At 30.5% G+C, this 21,121-nt stretch overlaps 1 protein-coding gene across 1 annotated transcript; it reads left to right on the top strand.

Annotated features, from left to right (window-relative positions):
• Positions 1–1,444: 1,444 nt before the first annotated feature.
• LOC113719869 (cytochrome P450 CYP72A219-like) lies at positions 1,445–19,737 on the top strand. The gene is made up of 5 exons (XM_072050829.1): positions 1,445–1,780; positions 16,629–16,846; positions 17,530–17,774; positions 17,926–18,310; positions 19,059–19,737. Exons 1-5 carry the CDS (start codon positions 1,498–1,500, stop codon positions 19,482–19,484), a joined length of 1,557 nt encoding a protein of 518 aa, XP_071906930.1. The 5' UTR covers positions 1,445–1,497; the 3' UTR covers positions 19,485–19,737.
• Positions 19,738–21,121: the final 1,384 nt, after the last annotated feature.

Here is a 21,121-nt window from a genome sequence, read left to right as displayed (position 1 = left end):
GAGAATGTCACAGGCAAATTCTCACTTGGAGTTTACATTAAACACATTATGCTTGCAGCTCCGTAAAATAGGGCGGCAAGGCTCAAATTTCCTGGCTTTATGTAATTATTTTTTATTATTTAATAAACAGATCTTATTTAAAATAAAAACCGTGTTTATCACATACAAAAATCGTAATATTAACAACATTGTGAACAATGTGAGACAAAAGGAAAATTATCTGCAATCAATTTGTGAAAAATCCATTTGAGTGTAACAAATTTTTAGACGAGTCTACATTGCAACTGAAAAATTATTAATTTTAGCTATGAAATGAATAAAATGCGATGCAGCATAAATTAGTACTAAATTGTCAGAATGGATTTTGTTAGCATCGTTGTACTCAAGAACTTCGATGCACTAATTGGAAAGTATAGAAGACAAAAGAGAGAAACTCACATTTTTATTTCATTTGAAAGTCTTAATTGGCGAAAAAAAATTATGGGGTAAGAGCATATAAGCCACTGTATTATATTTGAACTCTAATTCTCTAATTATTGCTTGAATTTTGATGACAACTGCTAGACAGTTTGTAAGAATCTATGTCTATGTGGCAGTTTCTTGCCTTAACTTTAGAATCGATTATGTTTTCGAAGTCTGAAACTTCTGTAAAACATTAAGAAAAAATGGCCCCTCAAGTAATAAGTTGATGTACTAAAACAAATAGTATGGTATCAACCTGATTAACGTTGAAAACCACCTGCCACCCAATGAACAATTCTTTACTTTTCTTTGACATCACAAACAAATAGTATGGTATCAACCGTTGAAAACCACCTGCCACCCAATGAACAATTCTTTATTTTTCTTTGACATCACAACTTTGGTAATTCTGGAACATAAATCAAAGCCCAAATTTTAAATTTTGTTCTTTGGATGTCGTAAAGATAAGGGTAAATTATATACATCTCCCCCTTGTAGTTTCGTCTATTGCCACATGACCCCTTCTAACATTTCAAAATGTCCACTTCATTTCTCCTATAATTTTACGTAAAGTGAAAACTTAACGAAATATAGCCTATGTAATGTTGTTAATTGAAATTCCAAAATGCCCTTACTTAAATACTAAATCAATCGACGGCTTAATTGCCTGGTATAAAAGTATCAGAGGATTACGTGACTAAATGGAAAAAATCACAAGAGGACAAAGTGAATATTTATACATACCATAAAGGGGTGATATGGAAATTAAAATTTTATCACACTTGCTTTTAGAGCGCGTTTAGTATAAATGTCATAACTGATTGTGTATTCTATCCATTTGCTACTTTACATAAAACTACAGGGGATTATGTGGCTATTTTGAAACCTCAGGATAATCATCTAACATTATATAAAATCATAGGGGGTTATAAGTAATTTACTCTAATGATAACTTTCTTCAACTTCCAAGTGTAAATATGAATGCAAGCTAGAGCAGCTGAACGCAAAAAAAAACCTTTCATCTACAACTCAATAATGGAGACAGCCTACAGTCCTATAGCTGTACCTTGTTCTTGTATTCTTTTATACTTTCTAATGCTTGCATGGAAAGTATTCAACTGCGCGTGGTTAACTCCCAAGAGGCTGGAGAAGCGGCTGAAAGAGCAAGGTCTCAGAGGAAATCCTTACAAATTTCTCCATGGAGACTTCAAACAGATTTCAACCTTGCTCAAGGAAGCTCATTCCAAGACAATCAATCTCTCTGATGACTTATTCCCAAGAGTTATTCCTCATCTCCATGAAGCCGTCAAGAAATATGGCAAGTACTATCTTCTTTTCAATTATGTGATGCTTTCTTTGCAAACATTTCATGGATTTCTTCAATAATTGTAATAATGTTTCAAGACTTTTTGTTTTGTTTTTGACGAATATAATTTTTTGCTTTAAGTCACACTTAATCTTCTATCTTAATAAATTTTCTATTTAGGAAGTTTCAAATAAACAATTGTTAAGTGTAATTGCACCAAACAATGTATATCTCTAACCTTTCTAGTTGAAAATTGTATAATAGATAGTGAATCTTGAAAATAATATTATTTATGTGATAGCGTGCCTCTTGTAATAGGCCAATCAATCGGGTCTAATGAGTCGGACTTTGATAAGCTCAAGTTCAACTTATTTAATTTGGAACATTTTCGGGTTTCGGGCTATGAGTTTCGGGTTCATAAATGTGAAGCTCATACTCAGCTCACATAATATTCGGGTTGTGAGTCTTAATTGGGTTTAGCCCAAACTCACTTATTACTCCTTAATTTTCTTAATATAATTACTATAACTATTAAGTTGTAAAACTAATTTAACATTTACAAAACTATAATATTAAAACTAAACATCAACAAATAATAGTTCTTAAAAAGTATATAAACCAAAATTTTTTCAACAATATTGATATTTAATTCATTCAAAATGCATGAAAAATAGTAATAAAACATACGATCATAAGCAAATACATCTTTAAAAGTTGAAACTTTTTTTTATAATCTTGTGATTTGAATCCAAACATGCTTGATGATTTGTGTTTGTAGATCAAAAAGAAATCAACCAATATTATGTCAACACAAAAATTTATTCAACCAATAAGAAAAATTAGAGATTTAGTTATGCATCACAAATATTGGCTCTCAAGAAAGTTCATGGAAGAGTCTTTAGATGTATTTTTATATTTTGTAATATATATATATATATATTTAGTATTTAAACCAAATATATGAGTGGAACGGAGTCCAAGACACCAAATATATGAGTGGAACGGAGTCCAAGTGCGGACCTTTGGTACGTGGAGCAGAGGAGAGAGTGTGCAGTGAAGCAGAGCTTCTTTCTCTCAATCTTGCTTAGTCCGATATACCACAGATCTTGTTACAGAAAATCTTTTTATTTTTGTATTTTTCTTGTTCTTCTAATTTTTGTCTTTCTATTGATTTTAATTCAGAGTATTTATGCCAAAGTAAATCTATTTTTGCTTGTCTTAAATTTTTTAGAAATGATGCGGGATGGTGGTGTGCTACTTTAGATTAGCTAGCGTCTTCTATTTGTATATGTGCTAAACACTGGTCTGTTGTTTCAATTTTCTCTAAAATTTTGTCAAAATAATAATAGGTGTCTGGTTGTTTGAGGGTTTGTAATGCTAATCTGTATGCGTTTTCTGGAGTAGATGTAAATTGAAAAGGCGGTTCAAAATTCATATAAAATATCAGGATGATTAACTGGAATTTAAGAAATAGATGACTACTAGATACTTTAAGAAAGATAACTGAGATTTTACCTTCCTTACTTTAAATCCAAATTTTCCTTCTGATGCTATGAAAATGGGAATCTTGTGATTAGGAGTTTTGCCTCACCGGATCTTCCCCTGACGCCTGCTTTGTAATTGAAAGGGTTTAATGGGTACTACACCGTCTTTTGGTCTTTTAGGATCCTAAAACAAGGTATCTTTTTTAGAGTTTCCGGTTGTTTGGATCTAATCTAGGGTTGGCTGCCTAAATCTCTACTTTTCTTATTTCTCTTTCGTCTTATGCTAGCAATATGAGAGAGCTAAAGACTGTAGAAACTGCTAAAGAACGTATGAAATTGGAGTTTTTATCGGACGCTTTAATTTACAGGATGTAAGTGCATCGTACCCAACATTGGTCTGGGACATATGCCTTTATAGACTTCTTGTGAAAACTGTGCGGACTTAAAATTTTTGACTCAAAGTCCGTGGATATGACATGTTAACTTTACGGACTTAAGACCTACTGAAATCCGTAAAAGTATCAATATGGCCGAACTATACAGTGTGGCTGACAACTAATAAAAGCTTTATGACCGATCTATACATAGATTCTAAATCAATTTGGCCAGGCTATACAATGTGGCCGACAACTAATAAAAGCTTTATGACCGATCTATACATAGATTCTAAATCAATTTGGCCAGGCTATACAATGTGGCCGACAACTAATAAAGGCTTTATGACCGATCTATACATTATAGCTTTGGACAAGATGGCCGAAAAATTATCCTTCAATCATATTTTCAATGTTGCTCATTTCTTCTGGTCCCAATGTTTCCCAATAATGATCATCATTATATTCTTCATCTGCTTCGATATCCAAATGCCTTGCTCCTGTGCTCATATAATATCCTTCCAAATATTTTTCAAAGACTTCTGGATAATTGGTACTTATAGTGAAATCTTTTTCTAACTTAAACCTGTATGGGACATATATCTTTTGTATCTTATTTTCATATACTAGTCTAATTCCATTTTCCCATTGATCTATGAAATGTCTGTAAGCTAATTGGATCATTTTAGCATTTATCAATTGTTCTTTTAATTCTAATGGACATTCCACTAGACTGCTGCTGATTTTCTCTAGTTCTTCTGTCGTTCTCCTTGCTGGTGGTATATTGCTGACTGTAATCATCATTCTATGTATTGCTGGTTCTATATCAAAAAGTCCTATCCATTTTGCTGGTGCGGATTTGATATGTACAGTTGCCCACTGTCCATAGTCTAGCATTTTTCTGATGAAGTATCCGAGATGAGTTCCAAGACAATAAGTATCTTCTGGATTTGTAACAATAATTTTTTCCAGAAATCCGGCATCCATAAGAAATTGTGGTGTTAAAATAACTCTTTCCCCATTTACTCTTAGTATCTTTGGGGATGAATATTTTGATAAGATAATAGTGGGTCTTGTTATGAAACAACTAAAAGTGTGGATGTCCCTTTGTATTTTCAAGAGGATTAATTCATGATTTATGGTTACATTATGTATAGAAGTTACAATCCATAAATCTATTCATGTAGTGGAGAAACCGTTTCATAGGTTTCTTCATATTATTGTAGTAGTGGATGTTTAATAGGATTTATGTACCTTTAATCTTGTAGTACCTATATATAGAGGTACATTGACATCCTTTGGTAGGACTTTTGTATCTTGTTGGAATCATAAGAATATCATTCTCCATTGCTCTACTTTTCCTCTAATATCTCTATTCATACTATAGTAGTTTATTAGTTTTACAACACGTTATCAGCACGAAAGCTCTACTTTTGAGCAAAATGTGAAAACGGAGGCTCTATCTTGAACAAAAGTGAAACACAAGATTTTGTCGAAATTCTGCTCGCATTTCTTCAAGTAAATTCTGAGGTAAGTTTCTAACTCACAAACTTGTTTCAATTTCTTATGGCTAATATTTGAATTATTGCAAAAAATACAAGTGCCTATTGCTGAACAACCACTAAACATAAATATATATTGTTTAACATCTTTGAGGTAATATTTCTCCTTTTAATTCTACTCATTTATCTTTAGAATTATTTATTATAAACACTTATATTCTGATGCATTGAATTTTGGAGATGCTATTATAGAAAATCAATTATATTTGAGGATCTACTTGTCCTTTGAAATATTTAAAGAAAAATATTCGATCACCTGAAGATGGTCGTTCTTGAACAAAAATATTTGGCCACCAGAAGATGGTCATTATTTCAAAAGGTTGGTATGATAAATTTACCTGTGGCTACAAGAACATAATTATGCGATTTTCAGAATAATTTTCCAGTGGAAATTGTGTTGAGAAAATTTTATTCATAAGATATATTGAAAATGATACTCTCCACAATTGATTTCTCGAATATGCTCCTGTAGTAGCAATATTAAGAGAAAATTTTGAGAAGTATTATGTACTTATTGCATGCTTGTTCTAATCCATTTCCAGAAGTGAATGTGACTAAATTTCAATTTACTAGTTATGGTTGATGCCATGACTATGATTTTGGTAAATATATATTTTACCATAACAAGAGAAAAAATTACCACTTGAAGTGGGATAATAATGATAAGGACAAAAAAGTAAGGATCCTAAGATAAATGTTTCGAAGTACCTATGAGAAATCAAAATTATAATAGCATTTTCACATGACCAATCTTTAAACATCCTGAAGGTGTATGATGCTTGATTTAATTTATGATAGTAATTGACTTTTCTTCCTGAAGAAGAAATGGATGTTAAATATTTGGGATCAAAGGATTATGGTGATGATATTTGTCCCATAAAAATTATGGTGACAATGATATGTGTCTCATTAATAAGTGCTACTACATATACTATATTCCAGTAAGAGAGACAAACACAATCAATAGTTGTGCTCAAGTGATTGAAAACTCCAGAAGAGTCACTACTATATTTCTCCTTGTAGGAGAAAAATTTATCATAAATAAAGCACTACTTTTTACCATGTCTCGAAAAATTTATTGAATTTGAATATCCAAATTGAGACACTAAATGAGACAATGACAAAAATCATGTTTAGAAATCAAATGAGATAAAGGTTAATTATATCATAATAATCATTCGAGAGAGAAATGATTATCTATATAGTTGTCTTCATTCTCATTTGATTTATAATTATCACCTACAGTAAACCAGAAGTTTACTGATCCCAATGGATATATGATTTGACAAAAGTGAGAATATTTGAGAGCCGACAAATATTTATACATACCCCCTTTATATTATATATGGCTCTAAAAGAAATTTAGAATTTATGTCGGGTATGAATCACTTTTTACGATTAAATATCGTAAAATATTTGATGAGCGATCTATTAAATGATTTATTTATTCTGATGAGTTACGATTCCCGACATTAGGGGGAGGAAGAAATCAACCGAAAGAAAATCACCTGAAAAATTGGATTTTCTCGATCCTTATACAAAATAACGTGAACTGAAAGTTCAAGAAATTATTCATTTGCAGAAAATTGCAAACCAGTTGTCAGATATATATCGACTCCAGAAGAGTTATTAAATCAACCATTCCTGCAGGAAATACCTTGATTAAAATTGATGTCCCTGAAGGACATGCACAAATGATACAAATAAATTTAAGGCCGGCCTACCTAAATAAGGTATAAATTGATTTCAAATATCTCCGGAGATTAAATGTCATGACAAAATTCAACCTCTTGAAGAGGTTGCTCCTGAAGAGCCAACTTATGAAGAGAATGAAATCATAAAAAAAAATTAATTGGAGTCTAATAAAATGTAGCACTTGATATTATAGAAGTTGATGAGGATCATAAATCTAAATCGGTTGATGAATGTCGGTATAGAAATGATTGGAAAAATGGAAAGATGCGATTCAATTTGAATTGGACTCATTGGCTACAAGAAAAGTTTTTGGACCTGTAGTCCAAACACCTGAAGGTGTAAAGTCAGTAGAATATAAATGTGTATTTGTGAGAAAAAGAAATGAGAAAAAAGAAATTATGAGGTATAAAGCAAGACTTGTAGCCCAAGAATTTTTACAAAGGTCTGGATTTGATTATGATGAAACGTATTCACCTGTAGTGGATGCTATTATATTTAGATATCTTGTAAGTTTTGCAGTACATGAAAAATTAGATATGCGTCTAATGGACGTCGTTACTGCATATTTATATGGGAATCTTGAAAATAATATTTATATGAGGATCCCCGAAGGATTCAACATGCCTGAAGCATGCAAATCGAAACCTAAAAATATTTATTCTATTAAATTACAAAGGTCTCTGTATGGGCTCAAACAATCTGGACGTATGTGGTATAACCGTCTCAATGAATGTCTGACAAAAGAAGGTTATACCAATGATCCAATATGTCCATGTGTTTTTATTAAGAAAAATGGATCAAATTTTGTGATAATTGCTGTATATGTTGATGATCTAAATTTGATTAGAACTCCTGAAGAGATTCAAAATAATGTTGAATATTTGAAGAAGGATTTTGAGATCAAGAATTTTGGAAAAACAAAATTCTACCTTGATTTATAAATTGAGCATTTGAAAAGTGAAATTTTTATCCACCAAACTGCTTATACCCGGAAGGTATTAAAGCAGCTTTATATGAATAAGTCACATATATTAAATATTCCAATGGTCGTCAGATCATTAGATTATAATAAGGATCCTTTTAGATTGCGAGAGGAAGATGAAGAGATATTTAGTCCTGAAGTACTATATTTCAGTGCAATTGGTGAAGAATATTGGAATGCAACGATTAAAAGATCTCAAATAATGTTTGCATCAGGGGGAGAAATTAATACACAAGAATAGTGTACTCTTTTTCCTTCACTAGGGTTTTTGTCCCGATGGGTTTTTCCCTGGTAAGGTTTTAACGAGGCATATTCTTTGTGTAATTGACATCCAAGGGGGAGTGTTATGAAACAACTAAAAGTGTGGATGTCCCTTTGTATTTCCAAGAGAATTAATTCATGATTTATGGTTACATTATGTATAGAAGTTACAATCCATAAATCTATTCATGTAGTGGAGAAACCGTTTCATAGGTTTCTTCATATTATTGTAGTAGTGGATGTTTAATAGGATTTATGTACCTTTAATCTTGTAGTACCTATACATAGAGGTACATTGACATCCTTTGGTAGGACTTTTGTATCTTGTTGGAATCATAAGAATATCATTCTCCATTGCTCTACTTTTCCTCTAATATCTCTATTCATACTATAGTAGTTTATTAGTTTTACAACAGGTCTGAGGAAAAAATTACTGAGTGTATATATACAATGGCTATTTATTTTCTGGTGGTCACAGGCTTCTGGATTGTTTGGGCAATGTTTTTCTGGGTCGATGAAGAAAGATGGATGTAGTCTAATGGCTGCTGTATTTCTAATTGGGTCTTTTGCTATTTCATAAAAGTATTGTTGGACTGCCATTAATTTTGAATAATATTGGCCTTGGGCTTTTTGGCTAATAATTTCTTGGATATGTAAAGGGAGGAAACTAAGTAGGTGATATGGTTTAAAAAATATTTTGGGCTTAAGAAATTCAAATGGTCTTTCTGAAATGGGCTTTTCTTTTATAAAAATTGGTTGTTTTATTGGGCCGGATGAAGAACTGGCCATTTGAGATGCTGTATGAGACAGCCTTCCTTTGAGCTCCCCAATCTCAGAAATTTGTGAGAGAATAGTATCTCCTTGTGAGCCTGAGATTTTATACATTTCTTTGAGTTGTTCAGTTAAAGATTTTATCTTTTCTTTTTGAGAAAAATCCTCTTCTTCAAAATTTCTACACTTTGAATTTAAACTTCTAATAGCTTGCTCCATACTTTTGCAATGTCTACAAAATTCTATTCTATTTGTGTTATCTTTTTCTAATGCATATTGATAATTTCTACTGCTACTAGGGGCATCTGTATGTTGATATACTGGCACCCTCATGCTATCCATGCTAGTTTTAGGATCTACATAAAATGTTGTTCCTATATTTTGCCTAGCAAATTCTAATGCTTCATGTATGCTATGAAATGCTTTCCATAAAGGATTATGAAAATGGTTTATTTGTTCTATAACGGAAATCCATTTGGAATAGATTCCAGGTGTTTTTCCTTTAATTACTACGTAATATGAAAAACTTTGTTTTGGAAGATTATTAAAATAAAATGCTAATATATTAAGATTTCTAACTTTATCAGTGCTATTTCTGCTATTCCAGAGGTTATTTAAGATATCTGCTGGATGTCTTCTAAATTACCTTCCTCTTGGTTATGGAAATGTAGACTTGTACCTTTAGGGTACTTTGTAAGTTCCCACTGGCCAATTTTGACTTTCTGGAAGTTATATGCCATCTGCTAAGAGATCAGAAGAATTGTTAAAAAACCGTGATAAAAAATCTGCTAAATTATTATCTTTACCTTTAATGTGTTCGAAAACTACTTTATATCCATTACCAATAATACTATCTACAAAATTTAACCATCTTCTAGTAGAACTTCTTTTTTCATTATGTTTATCAAAAAACTTTTTTATTGTTTCACAGTCTGTTCTAATAGTTATTTCAGGTTTGTTGATTATAAAAAGTCTAAAATTATCCAAACTATATTTTACTGCTAATAATTCATTATCTATACTACTTCTATTGTCTTTTTCCTTATATTTACCACTAGCATATCTACAGATTTGTTCATTGTTTTTATCGCTATATTTGTTTGATTTTGCAAAAAGAACTGTTCCCCATCCGGTACTACTGCCATCACATTCTATTATCAAGTAATCTGTGTCTAATGGTAATTTTAGATCATGTAAATTGCTTATTGTTTGTTTAATTTCTTGTATTAGTTTGACGTCTTCTTTATTAAAGAATTTTTGTCCTTTTAAAGAGGTTTTATTATACAATGGTGCTACTAGGTTATTTAAATTTTTAATAAAAGGTCTTGCATAATTTAATAATCCTAAGAATTGTTGAAGTTTCTTTGTTTCTTCTATCTTATCTGGAAATTCTAAAATCTTTTTACAAATATGTGGTTGTAATTTTATTTTTCCTTGTCCTATTTCTGTTCCTAAAAATTCTATATTTTTTCTAAAAAATTGTGCTTTTTTATTACTGATTATTATTCCGTGTTTAATAAATTCTGAGAATACTAATTTTAGATGGCTTACATGTTCTTCTTTGTTTTTTGAAAATACTAATATATCATCTATATATACTATGACAAAATCTTTATATTTATTAAAAATATTATCCATTTTTCTTTGAAATATGGCTGGTGCATTTTTTAACCCAAAAGGCATTACTAACCATTCATAGTGTCCTAAAGGACATGTAAAAGCTGTCCATTCTATACTTTCTTTATGCATTTTTACCTGCCAAAATCCTGACTTACAATCAAAGTTACTAAAAATATATCTATATTGGATTCTATTTATTAACTCATTTTTATCTGGTATATCATAGCTATCTTCTTTAGTATTGTCATTTAATCTTTTATAATTTATTACCATTCTGCTTTTTCCTCCAACTATTTCACTATGTTTTTTAACTATAAATGCTGCACTTCTGTGTGGACTAGTACTTCTTCTAATTATTTTTAACTTATTTAGATCAGCTATATGCATTTCGAATTCTTTTATATCATCATTACTAGCTTCTATTTTTGCTGTGCTAATTTTTAAATTTGGATTTAAAATATCTAACTTACATTATGTTTTGTCCTTATCCCAATGAATAGTTGGATTTTCTCCAAAAATTTCTAATTTTTCTAATTCACTTATTAGTTGGTCTATATCTCTATGTCCTGTTTCTAACAGATCATATAATTTTTCATTATTTAAAATAGTTTCTATTGTGTCATAATTTTCTATCTCTAAATATTCTTCAAATTCTTTGTCTTCTAAACAGTTTTCAATTCTTTGTGACGAATATAAAGGCCTTTCTCCAGTCATCTCCATATTGTCAAAAGAATTAGTTTTCTGATTCCTCCCCCTATATTCCTGGGTTGAATCATTCTTACAGCTACCTTTTATATCACATTTACAATTATCTTTTTCTTCTAGTCCTAAGAGTCTTGTAAATTTATTATCTTTATTTATTTTAAATTTATTGCTGGTTAAAAAAGTATTATATGGTAAAAAATGTTCTCTAAGGAATGTTAATCCTGTTCTAGTAAGAATCATGCCATGATATGCCTGTAAAATAAATGATAGTCCTAATATCATTTGATAAGGAAAACTTCTAATATATATTTCTGTTACCGGATATGGTTGTGTACAGTGTATGCTATCTATTTCAAAAAATAATAAAGAATTATGTAATGCTGTATCATATGTATATGTACTTCCATTCATTTGTCTAGCCGTTCTAATATGGTATGCTTTTTCATAATATTTTTCTGGAATTAATTCTTGTTGGATTACTATATTACTAGCTCCTGTGTCTATTACTGCTAATAATTGTGTCTCAAAATCTCCTATTTTTATTCGAGTTTTTACTTCTATGGATGTTATATTTGATGTTCCTGCTTGTAATAATTCTAGATCATAATTATGTTTTATTTCCTCTATTTCTGGAAAGATTTCTAAATCTATGTTTTCTATAGATATTTCTCTTTCCACTGTTTTTCCTTTGTTTAGTTTTTCTATCTTTTGTTCTAATTGGTCAACCTTATTTTCTAAAATTCTTATTCTTCTTTCCAAATAATGTTCTAAAGGCACATTTTCTTCGATTGTTTCTTTTTTAGTATTTTCTACTAAAACATATTCCTGTGCAAGTTTTTCTAAACAGTATTTGCATCCTTCTATATAACATAGCTGACATTGAAACCTTAATTCTATTGACGGATATTTATTACTGTTATAACATGCTTTACTATAATTTCCTTTCCTATGTTCCCATTTATGGATACATTCTACATCAACTAATTCTAAGTCTTCCAATACTTTAAAGTCTTCTTTCATTTCTTCTAAATATATATTATCCATGATAGTTATGTTTTCTGATTTTTCCAAAATTTCATCTATAAAACTTGTGTTTTCTTGTTCTATAAAATCTGTTAAATTTAAGTCTTCAGATACTATACTATAAATACTTTCTGTCTCTAGTATATTATCATCTATTTCTATTAAATCTTCCGAAAATAATTCTATTAAGTGAGCTACTCTATTAAAAGAGTTATGTTTTTGTGGACAATTTGTTGCTAAATAATTTGGTTGTTTACAAATAAAACAAGATAATCTATTTCCATAAGTTCTTTCTGGTCTATATCTTTTAACATGATGTTCTTTTTTGAGAAATGGTTTTCTAGCTTTGCTTTTCCTAAGATAATATTGTTTTCTAGGGTATCTTTTATAATTTTTATAAGGCTTTCTATATCTTCTTTTTTCTTTATCTTTTTCTCCATATTTTTGTGGCGTGTATATTTCTGAGCAAAAACTATATTCTCCTTTTAATTGTCTTTGTATTTTTATAAAAGTACATTATTCTACTAGTCTATTGATTATAAATCTTACTGCCGTACTCACATTTTTTAATGTTGGTTCCATGGGAGTTGCTTTGTATAAGGTATATATTTTCTTTCCTAAGTCGTCTGGTAATTTTGCAAATAATTTTTCTATAATTCCTTCATCATAAAAACATCCTGCTAAACAACTATAATATAAAAGTCTTGTAGAAAAGGTTTAATATATTTCCAGTTTCTAATTGATAATTGTTCTAGTTTTCTTACAGATTCTATCTGTGTCATTACTCCTCCTCTATTTGGACTTGTTGCTAATAGAATTTCTTTTACTCGATTAACAAAATTCATTGGATTGACCCCATGTGCCTGATCTTGTTGTAACCTATCTGGAAATTTTTGTTTAAATGCTTCCCATGCTGCTCTTGCTACTCCTTCTAAAAATGTTTCTAAATATGTATACATTTCTATTACGTTATGATCGAATCCTTTTTATATATAGTTTCTTACTACTCTAGCTTTCCAGCTTCCTATTACATCTTCTATCATTTGTGGATCGTAAGATGTTAACATTAAAGTTTTTCCTTCATCTACTGAATGTTCTTTTATTTCTAATTCTAATGGTCTTCTTTTTCCCCTAGAACTATATTTTTCCTCTGGTTCTCTATATTCATTATAGACTATTCTGGGTGGTTGTCCTGGTTCATATGTTCTAACATTTCCCGTATGACTAGGATCAGTCTGCATACCTGTTGGTCTGTTACTGCTTTCACCACTTTGTTGTTGTTGGTCCATTAATTCTCTATATGATATTATGCTAGCTACTTCTAAATTATCTTTAGATTTTTCTTCTTCTATTTTAACTCTAATATTTCCTATATTATCATAGTATAATACTTCGTTTAATGCTATTTGTCCATTTGCTTCCAATTTTCTTTCTAAATCAAATAGTTCTTTTTCTGTTAAATTCATTTTTAATTCTTTTGGATAAAGAATCCTATGATCTATTTCTATTAATTCTTCTTCTAATAAATTTATTTCGATAAGGTCTGATTTTATGTTAGATTTGTCTATTTCTTCATTATCTGTTCCTAAAGCTGTTGGTTCATAATTATAAAATCTAAGGCTTGTTCTTCCTTGACTATTTTTATATATTATACTATCTTTTGGTACCATTGGATTATTTTCTTCTATAAATTTACTAATCTCCCATTCTTCTCCTGCCAAGTTTTCTGAACTTACTTCTATTGGTTTTATTAATTTTATTCCTTTACTTGCCGTAGCCTCTACTATTGGCTTTATTTCTACCTTATATCTGGTTTTACTACTATTTGTTAATCTTCCTATAAATCCGATACTTATTGTTAAATTATCTCCTTGAAAATTTTCATATCCTTTAGTTTGTATTCCTATTTCTAAATTTTTTATATCTTCTAAGGTTATCATAAAATCTGGGCTGCAATAAAATATTCCTCCATTCTGATTCATATCTACTTCTATACTGGCTATTAATGCATCTTCTACTTTTTTATGTCTCTTGTCTAATACTGCTAATAATACTTTTTTCCCCAGTCCTTTTCTTATTAGTCCTTTAATTCCTATAACTATTAATCCTATATGCATATATGTATACTGTCTTCTAATTTGGTTTATGCTTTGTTGTGTTATCATTCCAAGATTTACGGGGTTACTTAATGCGCTCACTGGTTCTTCTCTGCTTTGTCTAAATAATCCTGTATTACTTCTAAGAAATCCTACTGAGTACAAGGTTCTTGGGTTTAATAAACTTATTTCATTATTCCTGTATATTTCCAAGTCTCTATCTACGTCTATTGCTTCTTCTAGATGCATGCTCCTATTCCTTCTTAATTGTCTCCCTATATTTAATACACTAGTTCCTACTTGTGTGTTTTCGTTGACTGTTCTGCTAGGTCCTGAAAATGATGTTCTACTAGCCATCTTTTAAAATTTTTGTGGTTTAGGATTTACCGAAAATATATTACTAAGATGTGGTTTACTATCTACAAAATGCTAATACCAATTATCTTAATATAATTACTATAACTATTAAGTTGTAAAACTAATTTAACATTTACAAAACTATAATATTAAAACTAAACATCAACAAATAATAGTTCTTAAAAAGTATATAAACCAAAATTTTTTCAACAATATTGATATTTAATTCATTCAAAATGCATGAAAAATAGTAATAAAACATGCGATCATAAGCAAATACATCTTTAAAAGTTGAAACTTTTTTTTATAATCTTGTGATTTGAATCCAAACATGCTTGATGATTTGTGTTTGTAGATCAAAAAGAAATCAACCAATATTATGTCAACACAAAAATTTATTCAACCAATAAGAAAAATTAGAGATTCAGTTATGCATCACAAATATTGGCTCTCAAGAAAGCTCATGGAAGAGTCTTTAGATGTATTTTTATATTTTGTAATATATATATATATATTTAGTATTTAATAATAATATATTTGGATATATAATTATACATAATATCAAAATATAAATATTATATATGTATACAGATAATTAAAAGGTCGGGCCTATATCGGGTTTGAGCCTAATAGGACCCAAGCTCGGCTCATATTTAATTCGGGTTTAATTTTTAAACTCAAACTCAGACCGGTTCACTAAAATGTCGGACTCATCAGGCTTTTTGTCGGGCCGAATGAGCCAAGATCGAGTTAGCCCAGCCCCATTGACAGTCCTATCCTGTTAGCATGTTGTGTTTACATCTACCATTGTCGTGCTTACATTATCTCAAAAAATCAAAAGAGATTGTTGTTAAGACCCTTAATTCCAAGTACTAATTTTTAACATCATCACGTTTTTAGAATTATAAAAGAAAAACATAAAGATAGCATCATAGCAATACTAATGCAGAGACAAGGAGGTGCTTGATAAGTACACGTTTCAAAAAAAGGAATGAATTTCAATTTGAATCATATCCATTCGTAATGTTTGTTAAAAAATTAATCAGAATCAATTAATAGGTTTCATAAACCATTTCTCTGGTTTCATGACTTACTTTTAAGGAGTAGAGTTTCATTTATTCATTATTTTTTTTATTACAAAACCTATTGCTGTAAAACTACCAATTACTCCAAGGGCTTTTATCAAATCCATTATTATTCCATAAAACAGTAAAACCTCTATAAATTAATAACCTTAGAACCATACAAATTCTATTAATTTAAAGAGGTATTAATTAATCGATAAATTAATAAATTATTAATTTATCTAGTGTACTTACAATTCAAAAAATACTCATTTAATCAATGAAAGTTCTATTTTATTTTATAAAAATATGAATTATTCTATTAATAAAAGGAGGCTAAATGTCTAAGCAATATAAATCAATTCATATCTACTTAATTTGCAAGTATAATTTAATTCTATTAATATCTTTAGTATACATGCATAACTGTTATGTGGAAGGGAGCACTCAAAACATCAATAACTTTTCATAATTTTTTATTACAATATCAGAATTCAAACCCAAAACTTTTAGATACAATAAGAAAAATTAGGGATGAAACTCAAGTAGATTTAAATTTTACGAAAAAACAACAATAGACTCATATTTTAAGAAAATATGATATGTAATTATTAATTTAGAATATGAATGGGACCAAAAGGTTGTGTAATGTTTTCGAAAAAAAAAATATTATCTTATTATTTGATTAAAATTATTAATTTAACTTGTTAGGCCTAGTCGGGACTAGAAAAAATTATTATTTAATAGAGGTTATTAATTTATCGAGATTTTACTTCATATTCTTAGTGATAGTGACGGCTCCTAAGTATCCTTGATTTATGATGTTTGTTTAATTTGAGTTAAAACGAGTGGTAAATGACTCTCAGGTAAGAATACATACATATGGCTTGGACCAAAGCTGAGAGTGGTGATCATGAACCCTGAACACATAAGGGAGATTACATCAAAGCTTTCCATCTTTCAAAAACCTGGTGGTACTCCAGATACCAAATTGTTGGTACAAGGGCTGGCGAGCTATGATGGTGATAAATGGGCTAAACACAGAAAACTCATCACTCCCGCTTTCCATGTGGAGAAATTGAAGGTCTTCTCTAATTTTTTCTGGTTTATTTAGTGAACTATCACTTCATTTTTGATAGGATCTGTTGGAAAATTTATTATTTCATTGAAATGAATGAGTTCCCGTAATAAAGTGGTAGAGTATCAGATTAAGCAACAAACAAATAGGGAAATTACTTGTAACCCCTTTGTACTTTAGCATAACAAATATCAAATGATCCCCTTAAGGTTTCAAAATATCCACATATAAAGTGAAAATTTGATGAACAAAGTCTTCATAGCATTAGCATAATTAGTTGAAATGTTAGTATTACCCATATGTAAGTAATAAATTTAATAGGAGTCTATTCATTTTGTATAAAATTATAGGGGGATTGTACAAATAGATGCAAAACTATAGGGCATTAATTACATATTTATGCAAAATCATGAGACAAGTTAAGCGGATATTATAATTTCACCACATTGAAATGCGTCTCGGTCAATTGTCATAAATAGAGATGCGTTCAGCCCATTTTCTCCATAAGGTTATACGAATATATTAAAATCTTAGGGGATCATATGATGTTAGAGAAAAACACAGGATGGTTGTGAGTAATATACCCAAACAAATATGGTATCTAATAGACAAAATGAACCGAGGATTCTTGCCAGGAAAGTAACATTTCTTAAGACTTATTTTCCCTTGTTCGGTTTTCTTGCCTATAGCACATGGTCCCATCATTTTGTACCTGTGCTGGTGAGATGTTGAGCAAATGGGAGAAGATTGTTTCGACCAATGGCTCCTGTGAGTTGGATGTTTGGCCGGATCTTCGAACTCTGGCTTGTGATGCAATTTCACGGACAGCATTTGGTAGTAACTATAAAGAAGGTACGAGGATATTTGAACTTCAAACAGAACAGGCTCAGTACCACCTAAAGGCTGTACAATCAGTATACTTCCCAGGATGGAGGTAAATGTTATTTACTCACGGCATTCTCTGTACTAAAGAAACTTTTGACTTCAAATTTGATTCTATTGCTTGGATAGATCCCTTTACACAGTTAATGTAGTTGTGATAGATAACCGTTTGTTGCTTGTTGTGAAACTGTGCTTTTTCAAAGGTTCTTGCCAACAAAAAGGAATAGAAGAATGAAACAAATTGCAAAAGATGTTCATGAATCTATCAGGAAAATTATAAATGCAAGATTGGAAGCAATGGAAGCAGGTGACGCTTGTGCAGATGACTTATTGAGTATATTACTCGAATCCAATCCTAAAGAAATTGATTATCATGGAAACAAGGGTTTTGGCATGAGTATTAGAGAGGTTATTGAAGAATGTAAGCTGTTCTATTTTGCGGGGCAGGAGACCACTTCAGTGCTGCTTGTCTGGACAATGATCTTATTGAGTAGGTATCCAAACTGGCAAGCGCGTGCAAGAGAAGAGGTTTTGCAACACTTTGGGACTAACAAGCCAGATTTGGAGGGACTAAATCACCTAAAATTGGTAAGAACTCTTTACAAATTACAAAAATCCTGTTGAAAACTTGTGTTATTAATCTTCTGATGCTTTTTCATTATAGTTTCTTCTGTTCTAGCCACCAGCATAGATGTAAAATCACCTGAAGCTCTTAAATATGAACACTCTATATAGTTTCTTGATAAGGGAAAAGAAATACTTAGCTGTAACTAATATAGCTTTGCTTGGAAGATCTTAATTTACTTGCTTTGATTCGTCTTTATTTGCATTCATTCTTCGGTATCAGAATTGAACTCTATGAAGTAATCATGTCCAGCGAGGTCTAAAGAGTTTTGCTGGGAGGTGTTTGGTAAGCGTGTTTCAACATAAAAAAAATGGGTTTCAATATCAATCACACTCTTATATAATGTTTGTTTAACATCAATCCGAATCAGTTTATGGATTTTATATAACCCTTCTATGAGTTTCATGATCATCTACTAAATAGTAGGGTTTTATAATATTTATTTATGATAAATCAAAATTAGTTAATGGATTATATATATACTCCTTCTATGAGTTTCATGATTAACTATTAAACAATAAGATTTTACTTATCCATTATTCTTATTTACTAAAACCTATTACTGTAAAGTTTTTCTATAAAATCCATAGCCATTGCCCAATTCATCATATTCAGAGTGATAATTGTTGCAGAATTTGGACCAAATAGCTCCTTAGTGTGGAATTGTTAAAACTTTAGTAAGGATTCTGAGTAATTTATTGTATCTGATAGGTCACCATGATACTACACGAGGTTCTCAGACTATATCCACCAGTACCTGAATTGGCTCGAAAAGCCGCTGAAGAAACTCAATTGGGAAATTTAACTCTCCCATCTCAAGTGCAGGTATCATTGCTAGCAATGTTGTTGCACTATGACCCTGAAATATGGGGGGATGATGTGAAGGAGTTTAAGCCAGAGAGGTTTGCTGATGGAGTCTCAAACGCAACAAATGGAAAAGTTGCATTCTTCCCATTTGGTTGGGGACCTCGCATATGTATTGGCCAAAACTTTGCTATGTTAGAAGCAAAAGTGGCACTAGCTATGATTCTGCAGCGCTTCTCCTTTGAACTTTCACCATCTTATACACATGCTCCCCGTGTAGTTTTAACTCTTCAGCCGCAGTATGGAACTCACTTGATTTTGCACAAATTGTAGTGTCGAATACGTAATTTGCTGCTGTTTGTGTATTAGCTTGTATCTGATAAATTTGTATTTCAGATGTTTAAATTGGGATTGGGATAGGCACGGTTGAGTTTAGTACAATTGACTGTGGTTATTATATTTCTTCCACAATTTGATATGTGCTTTAGACGTCATCGTATTTATGTATCAAATTGATGTACACAAATAAAATTTGTGAGGAGGTCTTGAGGCCAAACAACAATAATACTGAGGATTACGACTCCAATTATGGGAGCGCTCTTTTAAGGTGTTTTGTTTGTGATTAAGGTGAAGGTTTCAAAAATTGAAGATCTAAAGTTCAAATCCTCCTATTCTCTCTCCGCTCCTTAAGTCCCACCCGTCCTCTACTAGAAAATTTTGTTTTTAAAAAAAGGTGTTTTAAATTTTATGTTTGTAGAATTGCTAAAGCTGGTAATTTGTAAACAAGAACAGTACAAAGCTTCTGCTTCTTGCCAAGGATAGATCAAGAGGTCAATTTATTCTTTTTTTTTTTTAATTTTAAAGAGGCTTGTTTGTAAACCTTGAGTTGTTAAAATTTAATTTTTAGCAACAAAAATTCATAAGCTATCCTCACTATATATTCCTTTTCTTCTAAACGGATAATTCCAGAGATATTTATCTCTTATATATCCTTCCCATAATTTTTTTCTAGTTCATAAAGAAAAACAATGCAAACTTTGTTTTTACTAAAACATAAGACCAACTGATTGTTTCCATGGACAAAAAACACTTCCGTTGTTGTTGTTGACTTTTTTTTTTTTTTTTTAAATTTGGGTTGATTGCAGGAGATTTGAGCTATGACCAGCCTTTTGGTGCACTATTTGTTCCAATAATTCTATTACCTCAAAAATATTATAACCACACATATATAAAAAGGTGGTATAATTAATTAGTAATAGCTACTATATATTTTTCTCATCAAGTTTCAAGTTGCCTTGTTACTTATGCATTTGTGGGTATTTTGGGTTCTGAATTGAGATAGCCTACGTCATCTTAGTTAAAAAAGAATAAATTTGGAGTGCCAAAATCACAATTGTTTAGAATTGGCTTTTCCTTTTCTTTGTAAAAGAAGAGTTCCAATTGATTATTTATTCACCATAATTATTTCTTAAAAAAGGGTAACCTTTCCAATACGATTTATTCCATGGATGTATCACAGAATGATTAAAGTTCGATAGTGACATGATATATGGCAAAATCAAAATCAATTATAGTAGGTTGTGGGTTATCTACCCTTTTTATTGGTTCGATCTAGAACGAGTTGAAAAGGGATGAAACGGGGTCGTATAACTAAAGGAAGGAATCAACTTTCAAAAGCCTTATTTATAGCGGATACGCGCGCAGGTCCAATCCAAAGATAAATACTATTTTTTTTTTTATCACGATCCACAAGCGAACTCATTATGTGGACGTGGATCTATCTGGGATCCAACGCAGACAATAACAATAAATGTTTAGCGAAGTTTATCTTATATAAATTTTTTAAATAATTTTAACTATAATAATCTCAAAAAACTCTTTAAAATTTTTAAACCACGCATTTTAAAATATTCAAAAATTTACATGTTTCAAAAGTTTTTCCTACAACTTTTATAATAAATTACAGTAAA

The sequence above is a fragment of the Coffea arabica genome, chromosome 5c (assembly GCF_036785885.1).
Source record: "Coffea arabica cultivar ET-39 chromosome 5c, Coffea Arabica ET-39 HiFi, whole genome shotgun sequence".
Classification (NCBI taxonomy): domain Eukaryota; kingdom Viridiplantae; phylum Streptophyta; class Magnoliopsida; order Gentianales; family Rubiaceae; genus Coffea; species Coffea arabica.
This window is presented reverse-complemented; position numbering and strand designations above follow the sequence as displayed.